Source organism: Leguminivora glycinivorella, chromosome 25, assembly GCF_023078275.1.
Source record: "Leguminivora glycinivorella isolate SPB_JAAS2020 chromosome 25, LegGlyc_1.1, whole genome shotgun sequence".
NCBI classification, from domain to species: Eukaryota; Metazoa; Arthropoda; class Insecta; order Lepidoptera; family Tortricidae; genus Leguminivora; species Leguminivora glycinivorella.
Genome location: NC_062995.1, coordinates 7742205 through 7755114, shown reverse-complemented (window position 1 = coordinate 7755114; position 12910 = coordinate 7742205). Strand labels below are relative to the sequence as shown.

General features: G+C 37.5%; 1 protein-coding gene and 1 non-coding gene across 4 annotated transcripts in view; one reads left to right on the top strand and one right to left on the bottom strand.

Annotated features, from left to right (window-relative positions):
* The window catches only part of LOC125239187 (segmentation protein cap'n'collar-like), a 252847-nt gene that overhangs the window by 202440 nt on the left and 37497 nt on the right, over nt 1-12910 (top strand). For 2 of the 3 annotated variants that reach the window (XM_048146705.1, XM_048146703.1), the window contains 3 exons: nt 9157-9266; nt 9885-9976; nt 10708-10784. In XM_048146705.1, coding sequence (XP_048002662.1) covers nt 9157-9266; nt 9885-9976; nt 10708-10784 — 279 coding nt within the window. The remainder of the gene's footprint in view (nt 1-9156; nt 9267-9884; nt 9977-10707; nt 10785-12910) is intronic. The other variant, XM_048146704.1, reaches the window with a different exon arrangement.
* Nucleotides 4414-4487, bottom strand: Trnas-cga. The gene has a single exon. It is a non-coding gene; the product is annotated as a tRNA-Ser (tRNA).

Genomic DNA, 12910 nt, shown 5'->3' with positions numbered 1-12910 from the left:
CTTTCTCTTTGACTTATTAAATAGAAATTATATAAACATAACTACTGTCCATATTTTTCTTCTAATGATGTGGTGCTTTAATTCGTGCACTTCATAAAATATGTTAATTTTAAGTATAGGAAGCTAGCCTATTTTGAAAAAAAAAACTAAATTCAAAATGGCGGGCACGTGTTCCGCCACGTAGATTAAATGTCGCGTGTAGCAAATAACGTATACGGAGATGTAATTTGCCACATGTATAATTCCGACGCCTTGAGACGCACAAGGTCGTGTAAACTATGCTTATACCGCCGGAAGAGGCTATTTAAAACTATAAATTAAAAAAATACGAGCGAAAATGTGTAGTAAGTCTATGGCCAACCCTTGAGAAAAAAACTAGATCCTAAGGCCGGCAACGCACCTCCAACACCTCTGGTGTTTCGGGTGTCTATGGGCGGCGGTGATCGCTTACCATCAGGCGACCTGTCTGCTCGTTTGCCTCCTATCCCATAAAAAAAAAAAAATGGTGCGCGACTGCGCTGTTTTATTCGCGCCTTTTTCTAGTGACGGAGGATATCGGTTATATTATTGATGACTTTCTATATCCACAATAATGCTAATGAAACTTAGGGTTAATACAGATATTACAGATTATTATACTTGCGCGTATTTTTAACCCCCTATAATATGGTGAATATTATTCAAGTTATCTTCAGTATTATCTAAAGTCGATTTTACTCAAATCGAATCGAATATATATGTATACTCTTCATAGCATATAAAGTCTACAGCAATAACCTAACCACAAAATTAAAATTTTGAAAAAAAAAACCCCGACTGCGACATAGTAGACCGATTTTCATGTAACATGGCTAAGAACACTCCCGACTAACTCAGCTATCAGACAAAAAAAAAACTAAATCTAAATCGGTTCATCCGTTCGGGAGCTACGATGCCACAGACCAGACAAACACACAGACAGACAGACAGACACGTCAAACTTATAACACCCCGTCGTTTTTGCGTCGGGGGTTAAAAAATAAGTTTTTTTTATTAATGGCCCTGTCACTTAGCTATTGTAAAAAAAAGTAACACATAGTCCAAGCTCTTGAAAAGCGTTATACCTCAATACAAACGTTAGGTATAAACGTTTTTAATAACCGTTCACCGAACGGTAATGGATACTTCAACTATACTGTTATTCTGAAGACGTACTTCATAATTGGACGGTGTTATGGAATAGCGAACTAAGCGCCAAAATCCGAAAAAAAAGTTATGAATGCAGTTCGGATATAAATGTGATAATCTATAGTATTGACTATTTCTTTGTTGAAAAATCATGCTTACAGCCTTATTTTAGGGGGTAGAATCAAGCGACACGTTAAAATTTGTATGGCCCTGTGTACTAAGTCGTTACGTAAAAACGAATTGAACGCCAAATTTACTTTTACAAATTATAATAAGTGTATATTCTAAATCGCAAAATCGAGTTAAACGCCATAAAAATGTTATTAATTCGTTTTGGTTTAAAGTTTTGATGATTTATAAACGCAATATCGATTTAACCGCCCTAATAGTGTCGTTTAATTCGTTGTTACATATTTGAAATTGCAGGATATTTCGCTTAATGAGAACTAAGTATCAAGAGGTTTTGTTATATCATAATATCTTATGTGTGTGATCCTGGCTAGTACTAATGAATTATTATTAGTTACAATGCCAATTTTGCCATATATGCTGATTTTTTTGACATTTATTAAAAAAAGTTGATTGGAGAACAAAACTAAATTGTTAGACGGATCAGTTCTAATCATTGTGGAGGAAAACATTGTTGTTATTTATTTACAATAGCACTATTTACTCAAATATATGGAATTTTATTTTATTCCAGTATTCACTTTACCTCTAACAATTTGCATTAAAGAATCAAGCGACAAAATATGTCTCATAGTACGCTACGGCGAAATAAATTAACCTCATCCCAGTATTAGTTCAATAAAGAATCAAGCGGAAAAACGTTAATAACTTCGAAACTTGAATAGGTATGGTGTTATTTTTTTTATCTATTTAAATTATGAACACTTTTATAGGTTCAATGTCAAAATTAACTTTTTAACTTTATAAATGAACTTACAACAACTCATTCAAATTTCAAATCTTTCTAGCTCATTTTCTCGATTTCAACTAACTGTCGCTTGATCGCTTATTCCATAACACTGTCCAATTGACGATATGTCTCCTACGTAGGTTAGCTTGTTTCCTTATTATTTGAGCGTTTTGCCTCTACCACACCTCGGACAACGGCGAAATATATGAAAGAGGCGCGTTCCTACGCACACGGTACACAGTCTAAGCTCGTGTAGGTGAACGCGTACCGTGCTTGTATGAGTGTGATATGACAGTTCGACTGCTCGCGTTTTTGACAAATGGTAACTGTGAGGTAACCGAGAGAGAGTGGGCGGCACTTTCAGCGGGGAGTAGGAGTAGTCATACTGTACGATAATAGTACTCTTCATTATACTATGTCTCAACTCTTGTCTAAAAAAATTAACCTCTTCATTATTTTTTTTATTTTAGCCTTACTGGCAGGGTTACTAGAAACCGTTTGATATACTTAATTAAACAAATATTTAGCAGAGATTCGATACTATTGATTGCAATTGACAACTTTCTATCAATTCACACTGTCATAAAGCGACGCTCTGAAATCAAATTATGTTCCGACTTGACAAATACCCGTGTAATATAAAATGTATAATAAAATAACGTTAATAATTAACGTATAATCCACCTCTTGAAAATCTAATGTTTTATTCATTGTTTTTTCTTAAAGAACTTCAAGTTTCTTGAAACTTTCGAGTAAGTTTTGTAAGTTTAACCTTTTAATAGTCGGACCGCGATCTATAAAATTTATAATAAAAATATCCAAATAAACTACAGTAAAGTTATGTTTGACTATTAATTTGAAAACAAGTTAAGTACATTTCCAAAAGTGAAATATAATTTGAACTTTAAATCGGAAAACCAAATTTGAAAGTCTGGCGCAAATCTGATCGATAATGCTTACAATTTTTTTTATTATACCTACTGCAAGAAAATTAGAAACTATAGAAAACAGCTTTACGACCAAGTAGGACTAGTAAAATTTAAAAAAATGTGACTGCAACAGAAAAACAAAGAAAAAAAACTACATTTTCTCATTAATTTCGTTTCCATCAAATAACGGCAAAGAACTGTTTCTGGAGACTTCCAATACAAATTGTACCAATCTTCATCGCGACCGGTAGGATAAACAACAACGGTTTTTTTTTTCGAATTTCGAACGCTCCTCAAACAGCTCCCATTCTGCGCGCGCAAACAGAACTGTTTACGGAGCGCCACGAGTGCATTGCACATAGTTTCTCTCGCTTTTGGAGTTCCTTAAGGCTCGTTTAGACGCCACGCGAAGTCGCATACGATTTTAGATTTGTTTTATACTAGCCTGGTGTAACGTCCCACTGCCGGTCAAGGGCCTCCCTTCGCTTCTTTCACTCAACCCTGTCACTTGTGCAGTCCTGGCAAAAAAATATATTTATTGCACGCTTGGCAAAGGCCTCCCCCTCTTTTTCCATTCTCCTCGGTTTTGTGCGACAACTGGCCAGTCTCTCAAAAAGGAGTCTAAGTTATCCCGCCATCGCCGACGAGGTCTGCCGGATTCTCGGTTTGACTCGAGGGGGGTAGTCTTGGCCCGTCATTTGGCATGCGACAGACGTGGCCACTTGGCCAGCCCAGTCCCACTTTAACTTGGCCGCTTTCCGAGCCACATCAATTATCTGAGTTTTTGAGCGCAGCGTAGTGTTCCGGATAAAAAAAAGATAATTAATAAATAATACTGAATGAAAATAAAAGAGCCACCGTTCCGCGACCGTTATAATGTAATCTATCAATATATTTATTTACCTATATGTATCTTCAAAGAACTTTACCCAAATCTGCTTTAGGAATAATCGGTATTACCTTATTTTTAACGCTAAAGCTTACAGTTAAATTCGTCAAATAATTCTATAAAACTCGTGAAAACAAACAGAAAGTCGTGTTCAAACGAATGTAAGTGCTAAACAAACTGTGTGTGGAACCCTTTACTTTAGAAATTAAAAAAAAAAGAACACCACTTGACATTTCTCAATGAAGTATTGACAGGTGTGTCAGACACCGTTTTAAAAAGAAATGTAAGGCATTTTTCGTGTTTATGGTAATGAGATTTTTAATTATTTGTACACACGAGTGACATGGAGTTTTTACACAGTTTAAAATTGGTGATGTCAACGAAAAAAAAGGTTGGCGTTTACAAATACTTGATCTCTTCATTTTGATTTCTTAAAAACAAATATTAAGTAGGTAGTGTAAACTGAAATAGATACCATACAATAGAAAAAACGCGATCAAGCCCACTGGTGGCGAAGCCGGGAATCGAACCCGGGTCTCCAGCTATCGCGGCTGACGTGCTAAACCGCTACACCACCCCGACCGCCTAATATATTTATGAGCAATTTGTGCTTGCACCTCCTATATGAATCCTTTTGCAGAATTACGATATAGCGAGAGAGATAGTATCTAAAAATTTGAAATAAATATATTGAACTGAATTGAATTATGAACATCCTTCATTATTCAATTTTGAATGCAGTCTCGAACGTACCGAAAATATTTACTCGGAAATAGCGATGAAAAATATCTGTCTACGCTATAAAGTCTACGATTTGCAATTTATTATGGTGCTTCCTAAATAGCTTACTATAGTACAGAAGTAGTGTGAAAAGATTTTCCTTCGTATTTTTACGGAAATTTACGAACGTGTCATGCTATTTCAGTCAGTCTCACGTGGTCTCACAGTACAAGACGTACTGAACTGTCTGAAATAGCATGACAAATACGAATGTTTCCGGAAAATTAAGAAGGAAACCCTTTTCGCACTTTCTGTATCACCTACTGTAATGATGTTACCAATAATAATAAACAAAAAAAATGAAGAAACCCCCGAAATAGTGGACTAGCAACACTTAATCTTTCTAAAATCTTAAATAAACTAAATAATCGCCTGATGATCATCAGTCAACAAACTAAGACCAACAGTTGCTTTCCAATATTTACCGCGAAAATTGTAAACAAACACACGCGCTTCCGAGTCAATGTTGACAGGACAAACAAAATGGCGGACGCACAAGATGGCGGTAACGGTGGATTTTCGAAATTTACGGCAACACGTTCGATCGCGGATGTGTGAAATCTCTCTGCTACTTACAAAATATGTGGTTATACTGATTTGATCTATTTTTTAACTCACACGGAAATAAATAATGTGGATAACAGAATGATCCGAAGCGCTGGTGGCCTAGCAGTATAAGCGTACGACTTTCAATCCGGAAGCCGCGGGTTCGTACCAATGAGTTTTTCGGAAGTTATGTGCGATATGTCATTTGATATTTAAGAAAGAATACTTAAGAATAAGAATCGTTTTATTTGCCAAAAACAGTATAGAATACAATACTAAAAAATTTGCGGAGTAATCCCAATAAGGCGGAGTTAGTCGAGTTACCCTTCGGGTTGGAAGGTCAGATGGCAGTCGCTTTCTAAAACTAGTGTCTACGCTAAATCACACGGCGATATTGATAGCTCACCGCTGGGCGAGTAACTATGAACATCTCCGTGTCTCTTTTATTTGGTCATAACTAATGTGAAACATGTATTTAATACAATAATTACATATTTATTACGATAATGAGAAGATTATAACCATACTTTTTACAACAGAAGAACAGGGCCGAAGGAAATTATGTCAATAAACTTTCACCACGCGCATAAAATAAGACCCCTGCTATAAAATTAAACATTTTATATGCCAGATATAATAATTATATGACCACAACAATGTTGTTAGAGATATATCAAATTTGCCTGTCAGTGACAGATGGGGTAGACTAAGGCAAAGTGTTTCGCGGAGCGAAATGGATTAAATTTAAATTTAACCAAACCTGATTTTTGTATGGAAGTCGAAAGTTCGGCCTGGGGCCCGTTTCTCGAAAGTTACAATCCTTGTATTACAAGTGCGCGAACAACTGTCAAATCGTATGGGTTGTCATGGAAACACACTTGTAATACAAGGCTCAAATATATGAAAGAGGCGTTCCTACACTTTCTCTTCAGAAACGGGCTACTGGTCACATCTCGGACACTGGCGATCAAATATATGAAAGAGGCGTTCCTAGTCACACATCAGTAAATACATTGCTACCAACTTAACAAACCAATTCGCAGAGTCGAGACTCCTTCGTTTTCTGCTGCGTTCATTGGCGACGCGTCGAATCGCATTCAAATGTATAGAACTCGATTCAACTCGGCTCGATTCGTCTTAGTGGCCAGGCTTCAAAGAACCATACCATAGACAGTTTTATTTTCATGTTTGCACTCAAACTGCATATTCAAAATGGTAGGCGGTCCACCTAGATAACTAAGATGACTGAAAGTAGGTATTTGTTGAATTTATAATTTTCTTTCAAAATAAGTGCTTGGTCGTAGAAAAAGTATTGTATGCAACGGTGTTTAACTGAGTCAAAAAATGCTCGTGGCGTCTTTATTAACAATTTTCGGCTTCGCCTCAAATTGTTACCCACGCCACTCACCTTTTTTGACCTCTTTTAACCACCAGTTGCATAAAATACTATAACATGATTAGCAAAACAATCTTTTTTTAAAAACTTAATCATTTATTCCAAGAGCGTAAACGTTTTGTTCAGTGATAATTATTACTCAGAAGCAAATCAGCAAGTTCTTAAAAACAAGTATAATATTTCTTGGTTCTAAGTAATAAAATTGTTGTATTAAGAGTTATGACGGTTTTCGGTTAAGAGTTATGCATAATTAATGTAAAAGTTAATGTTTCTTGGGGTGAAACAATTAGTTACTTACACCAAATATATACATTTTTCATTTTAAAAGTTCTGACGGTATTAGATGAAGATTTACATGTTTGAAGTTAGATTTAATGTTTCTTGGGGTGAAACAGTAAGTATCTTAAACCAAATATACTTACTTCTTGGATGTAATTTATCTTATTTCATTTAAAATATATAATTTCGAGTTCCCCAGCCAGTTAGAGAGAGAGAGAGAACTGGAGCGGAAGCACGTTTAGGATAGTCCTCAATAATAGCGCGTAGTTCCCAGAGGGAAGCAGGGGGCTATTATGTCGGAATTTGTATTCCTATGATTCGATACATATCAAGTTCCGCTGTGGTGTAAATGGGGGTGGCGCGAGTCATCGGAATGCCAATGTGGCGACCCGGATCAGACAGTACACCACATTGTCTTTGAGTGCCCCATCACCAAATTTAGCGGAGAATTGGCAGATCTTAAGACCTTGTCGACGACTGCAATCGAGTATCTGCAGTCTGACTTTTTAAACATTTAAAAGTAGAGAAACGATATATGCCATACGATAAATAAATAATAATATCAAGTTCCAACCGGCGAGCCTAACCAAATCGGGAAAAATCTTAACACCGCGATGTACGAATTCTATGGGCTGGGGTCAGCGCCATCTAGCGGGTTTTTTGGTAACTAAACCGGTGTCGCCGCTCGGCGCACGAACTAAATCTTGAAGCAAAACTTTATTATTTTTCGATCTAAACGTGTTGATTCTCAAATGGAACTTGTAGGCATTAAATCAAGAATTTGTGATATGAAGCCAAGAATGTAATAAATCTTGACCTAAGTCCGTGTTGATTTTTTATTTAAAACCTGCTCGAATTATGAATGAAGTCTATAAGCATCAAACCAAGAATTATTATAATCAAGCCAAGATTGTTCTAAATCTTGAAGTAAAACCTTGATATATTTGATTTGAACTTGTTGATTCTCAAATGGAGCTTGTAGACATTAAATCAAGAATTTGTGACACAAAGCCAAGAACTTAATAAATCTTGACATAAATCTGTGTTTATTTTTGTTTTAAGTTATTCTGGAACTTTGAATGGAGTTGCAAAGCATCAAATCAAGAACTATTAAAATCAAGCCAAGATTGAACTAAATCTTGACGTAAAACCGTGTATTTTTTTATTTAAACTTTTATGTCTTGACTGTAGAACGTAAAAGTTAAATTAAGAAATTATGATTTCCTATTAAAAACGCAGAATTCTTGTAGTTAAATTGTGGTGAATCTTCTTTTAACAGGTTTTTATTTTTGCTTTGATAAAGGTTACTTGAACCAAAGACGTTTTTTAAGAACTAGCATATTCATACTAAAACGGTGTAATATTTTGTTGCAAATAAATATTTCTTTGATTCAAATCTGTCCTATTTGTACCAAATGTATATAAAGTTACGACTGAACAATTTTGATTCTTCTTTGAAAAAGGAATATCCCTTTAGGTTAAGACCATGTTATTAGATGAAGAATTATATTATTCCTTTTAAATAACAGTGTTTGAGAGAGTTTTCCGTCTTAAATTAAAATATCTTTTCTATCTGTGTAGCACACGATCTAAGCTCGTGTGGGTGAACGCGTACTATGCTTGTATGAGTGAAATATGAGAGGTCGACTGTTCGCGTTTTTGACAGGTGGTAACTGTGAGGTAACCGAGAGCGGGTGGGCGGCACTTTCAGCGGGGAGCGGGAGTGGCCATACTGTACGATAGTACTCTTTATTATACTGTGGCCTGGTGTTACAGGAAAAACAGTTATATCGCAGACGAAAACTTCGGCTTTTTAAAATCTAAACTATTTTTATTTTCGAAACCTGATGAAACTGAAATCTGTTAGATTAAAAAGTAGCTGTATGTTACGATATCATTTACATGATTTATTTTAGTTTTATTAGCGTTTCCCATAAATAAATTATGTCATAAGGAATCAAAGTCGCCAGCTTCCACAATCAAATAGTAAAGTGACTGTCATGATGGGGTTCTTTATTAGTTTAAATACGGTTTATCTACGCAACCCTAAAATTAGAATAGTTGATGGGATCAGGCGTTACTTTGCGGAAATCCATGTTAATTAAATAAAAATCTAGAAGTAGGTATTTTTTGAAAAAAATTGGAACATTTTTGATATTTTGTCTATTTTGATATTTTGTCTCTGCACGTGCACTGAGCCCTCTTGCTTATGCGCTATTCCCGTAAAGGTTGACGGTTGCCATGGTTACAGTCGCTGATGCGGACCATGTCGGTGGAGCAGCGATGGCAGGACCTGGCGTCGCTGCTGACCATCCCCCCTCCCCCCGAGCAGTACCAGCACTACCAGCATCATAATATCAGGTACTTTACACCTCCATCCATTTTTTAACCCCCGACGCAAAAACGAAGGGGTGTTATAAGTTTGACGTGTCTGTCTGTCTGTGTGTGTGTCTGTCTGTGGCATCGTAGCTCCCGAACAGATTAACCGATTTAGATTTACTTTTTTTGTCTGAAAGTTGAGTTAGTCGGGAGTGTTCTTACCTATGTTACATGAAAATCGGTCTACTATGTCGCAGTCGGGGGTTTTATCAAAATTTTAATTTTGTGGTTATTTTAATACTACTTCGGTGGCAAACAAGCATACGGTCCGCCTGATGGAATGCGGTCACCGTAACCTATGGACGTCAGCAACTCAAAGAGTGTCACATTCGTGATGCCACCCTATTAGAAACTTGTGTACACTCCTTTGTGTTAAGTATAAGTACAGAGCAAAAAAGTGTACAAGTGAATTAAACAGGAATTGAAGAATAAAATTGTTACTACTTTAAAAAAATCTCGTATCTCACGCTGCTCCTCAAAGTTAAAACGCAGTAAGTCTATATGCATTCCATACGTACTTACTACAATTTTCTTTTCATTGCCAGACGAAGATACAAGTTTTTTTAAGAGTAGTGACGAAATGTTTGTCTTGTGTTCCAGCGCGCATGCGCACGCGCACGGCGCGGGCGGGTACGCGCACAACTACCACGCGCCCATCGCGCCTATACCAGACAAACACCCTGATGCTTATGGTGAGTTTTATGTTTGTTTATGGCCCTAATTGAAGCCCTTTGTCTAATATCCTCAGATTTTTTCCAAATGAAGACGAATTTGTCATATTAAATGTACCCTGCAAAACGTTGTTGGTAGCGATTTTGATAACCCCCCCTACCCTGTCTTCTGTTACCGCAATACTTACGGGTGACTGAGGAAAAATTACAATGTGCAAAAACTACCCACATACAAGAAATATTAACGAATCATGACCATAAATATATAGATTTTTAAGGCAGGTTCACACACTATTAATAAAGCTAGTTATACAATTAAAAAAAATACAATTACTTTGTTAAAAAAAATACAATTAAGCAATTAATCTACTATCTAAATGTCCAACACAAATGCCTCACAGTTTTCGTCGTGCTTGTTCCATTATCAGATGGTAAAGTAAAGCCATCTTCTCTAGTAAAGTTTGGGTATTTCTTGATTTCAATAGCCTCGCGCAACATTCTGGGTATATACCGCTTCTCCTTAGCAAGAACCAGAGGCTTATCAAACTTTATAGCATGATTAACTTTATCCATGACTGTGACCACGAATGCTGTAAAGTGTTCGAAACGTAGGGATGAATTCTAAATTCATTATACGCGATATAATCCGTTTTCATAGTTTTATTTCAGGATAAACTGACTTACAAGTTACAACTAATGGTTATACATATTTTTTCGTTATTTTTAATAACTTTCTTTTTTTACTTGTGCAGGCGCGGCAGCTACGCCGCTCGAAGGCGCGTACAAGGCGGAGTCCCATCACCCGCAACACGACAACATCTACTATCAGGTACGCCATGCGCTTGGGGTCCCAACTTACTTCCCCTTCCTCAGCCCCTAGCAACACACAGATAAAGTCTGAAAAAATCGTATAGCTTGGCAAAAAAGTGAATGGAACTATTTTTTTTATTATAGCAACACTTAACAAATTAATTAATAAAAGTAGTAAGGGAGGGGGTAGGATAATAAATAAATAAATTAATTGGCCATATTCTTAACTTGATATGTGTTAAAATGGCCGAGAATCAACCAAAGATGCGCCATCTAGACGACCGTAAATTTTTAGGGTTCCGTACCAAAAAGGTACAAAAGGAACCTTTATTCTTGATGTTTCCGAGGTACATGCTCTTTTCTTAGACTTTAATGTGTGATTGATTTTATTTACATAATCTTAATAAAACATCGTCACTACTTTTATAGTTATTTGTTATACAAGGGGGCAAAGTTGTATTTTAACGCCGAGTGTGGAATTGAAAAACGAGCAAGTGAAAGGATTCTATAGTTGAACCACGAGCGAAGCGAGTGGTTCGAAAATAGAATCCTGAACTTGCGAGTTTTTAACACACGAGAAGTAAAATACATTTGCACCCGAGAGTAACACAAAACTTTTCCCCTCACTAATGCGAGGAAACTACAACGAAAAAAATGCGTTTATTACTGCTTCCAGTAGTTCCACAGGTGGTAAATCATCTTTATTACTAGATTCACCTACTTTTATCAATTTTAAAGCAGTTAGTTTGACTTTATTCAAGGTCAAATTACTTTACCCACTAGTGGATAAAATGCGTTTTTACCCGCTGATATTGAAGGACAAAAGTGTTTCCGAGCTAGTGAGGGAAAAAAAACTTGTAATATCTTCGTCTGTCTATGAAATGAAAATTGTAGTAAGTATGTATGGAATGCATATAGACTTACTGCGTTTTAACTTTGAGGAGCAGCGTGAGATACGAGATTTTTTCAAAGTAATGACGATATATAATTATAATTACAAGAATACACCAATTACACACTTACAAACTAACAGAAAACTACACAAAGCAACCAAAAAAAAAAACCTACAGTCTACTCATATAGGCCTAATAACTTTGCGCAAGGCATTGTACCCAGGATACTGGCCGCATTGCCTCTCTGCAGGGCTAAACTTACCTTTGGGCAAAGAACGCTGTCGCCAGACGTGTGTAATTAATTAACTTTGTAGCACCACTACCGCCACACAACACCATCTGTCGCTAATAGTATCGAACTACGTACACAGCGTTGGGTGCAGCGCAGCCGACGCGCCGACGCATCTGCGCCTTGCATGTTTCCTTAGTGTTTCCGCGGTGCACCAATAGATGGCGCCAGTGGAAAAAATAGAACACGCTAACGTTTGGTCAACGTAGAAACATGACCCTCCGGCCTCGACCGGGAATCGTTGTACTTTCGCGGCAGGGATTAGCCTGATGCACACCTAGTGACCTAACCTAGTTTAAGCGCTCTGGTGTCTGAAAGCTAAACTACTGATCTGTTCCCATGTGCACCTACCCCAGCTAGGTCACATAGGCTCAGGGAAGTACTCATAAAATAGTATCTGTGTAAGATTAGTCGTAATAAATTGATTATTAGTACCACTGGGTTTTCACTCGACGTCGCCCCTCGCCACCCCGCACTTCAGTGGCGCCTGCACGTGAGGCCAGTCTGCGTCGTGACGTCATCACTGTACTACGTCATCGGCTACGAGCTACGGTGCGCTACGAGCTACGCTACGACGTTCCCAGACGACCTTCGTTATCTAAATGAGCCGGGGAGGCTGCGGCAATTCGAAGCCTAAGATACCAACTTTTGTCACGCGCTCTGGGCGCATTACTACATACAAGAGAAAGCCATCTTCCCACCCAGCAATGCTTTCACCGGAACAGTTCGCTCAACTTCTGGAGAAGATGCCCTCTGCGTCACAACCTAGGGGCTCTTTCATTAACTGCCAATATAGTTACGATGGCACCAAGGATCCTGAGGTTGTGGAGGCTTTCCTGTCCGCTGTGAATATTTTTAAGCGGTCAGCTGACATCGGGGACCAGACAGCGCTCAGCGAGTTACCCATTTTGCTGAAAGGTGAAGCTGGAGTTTGGTGGCTAGGCGTGAAAAGCAACGTGACAT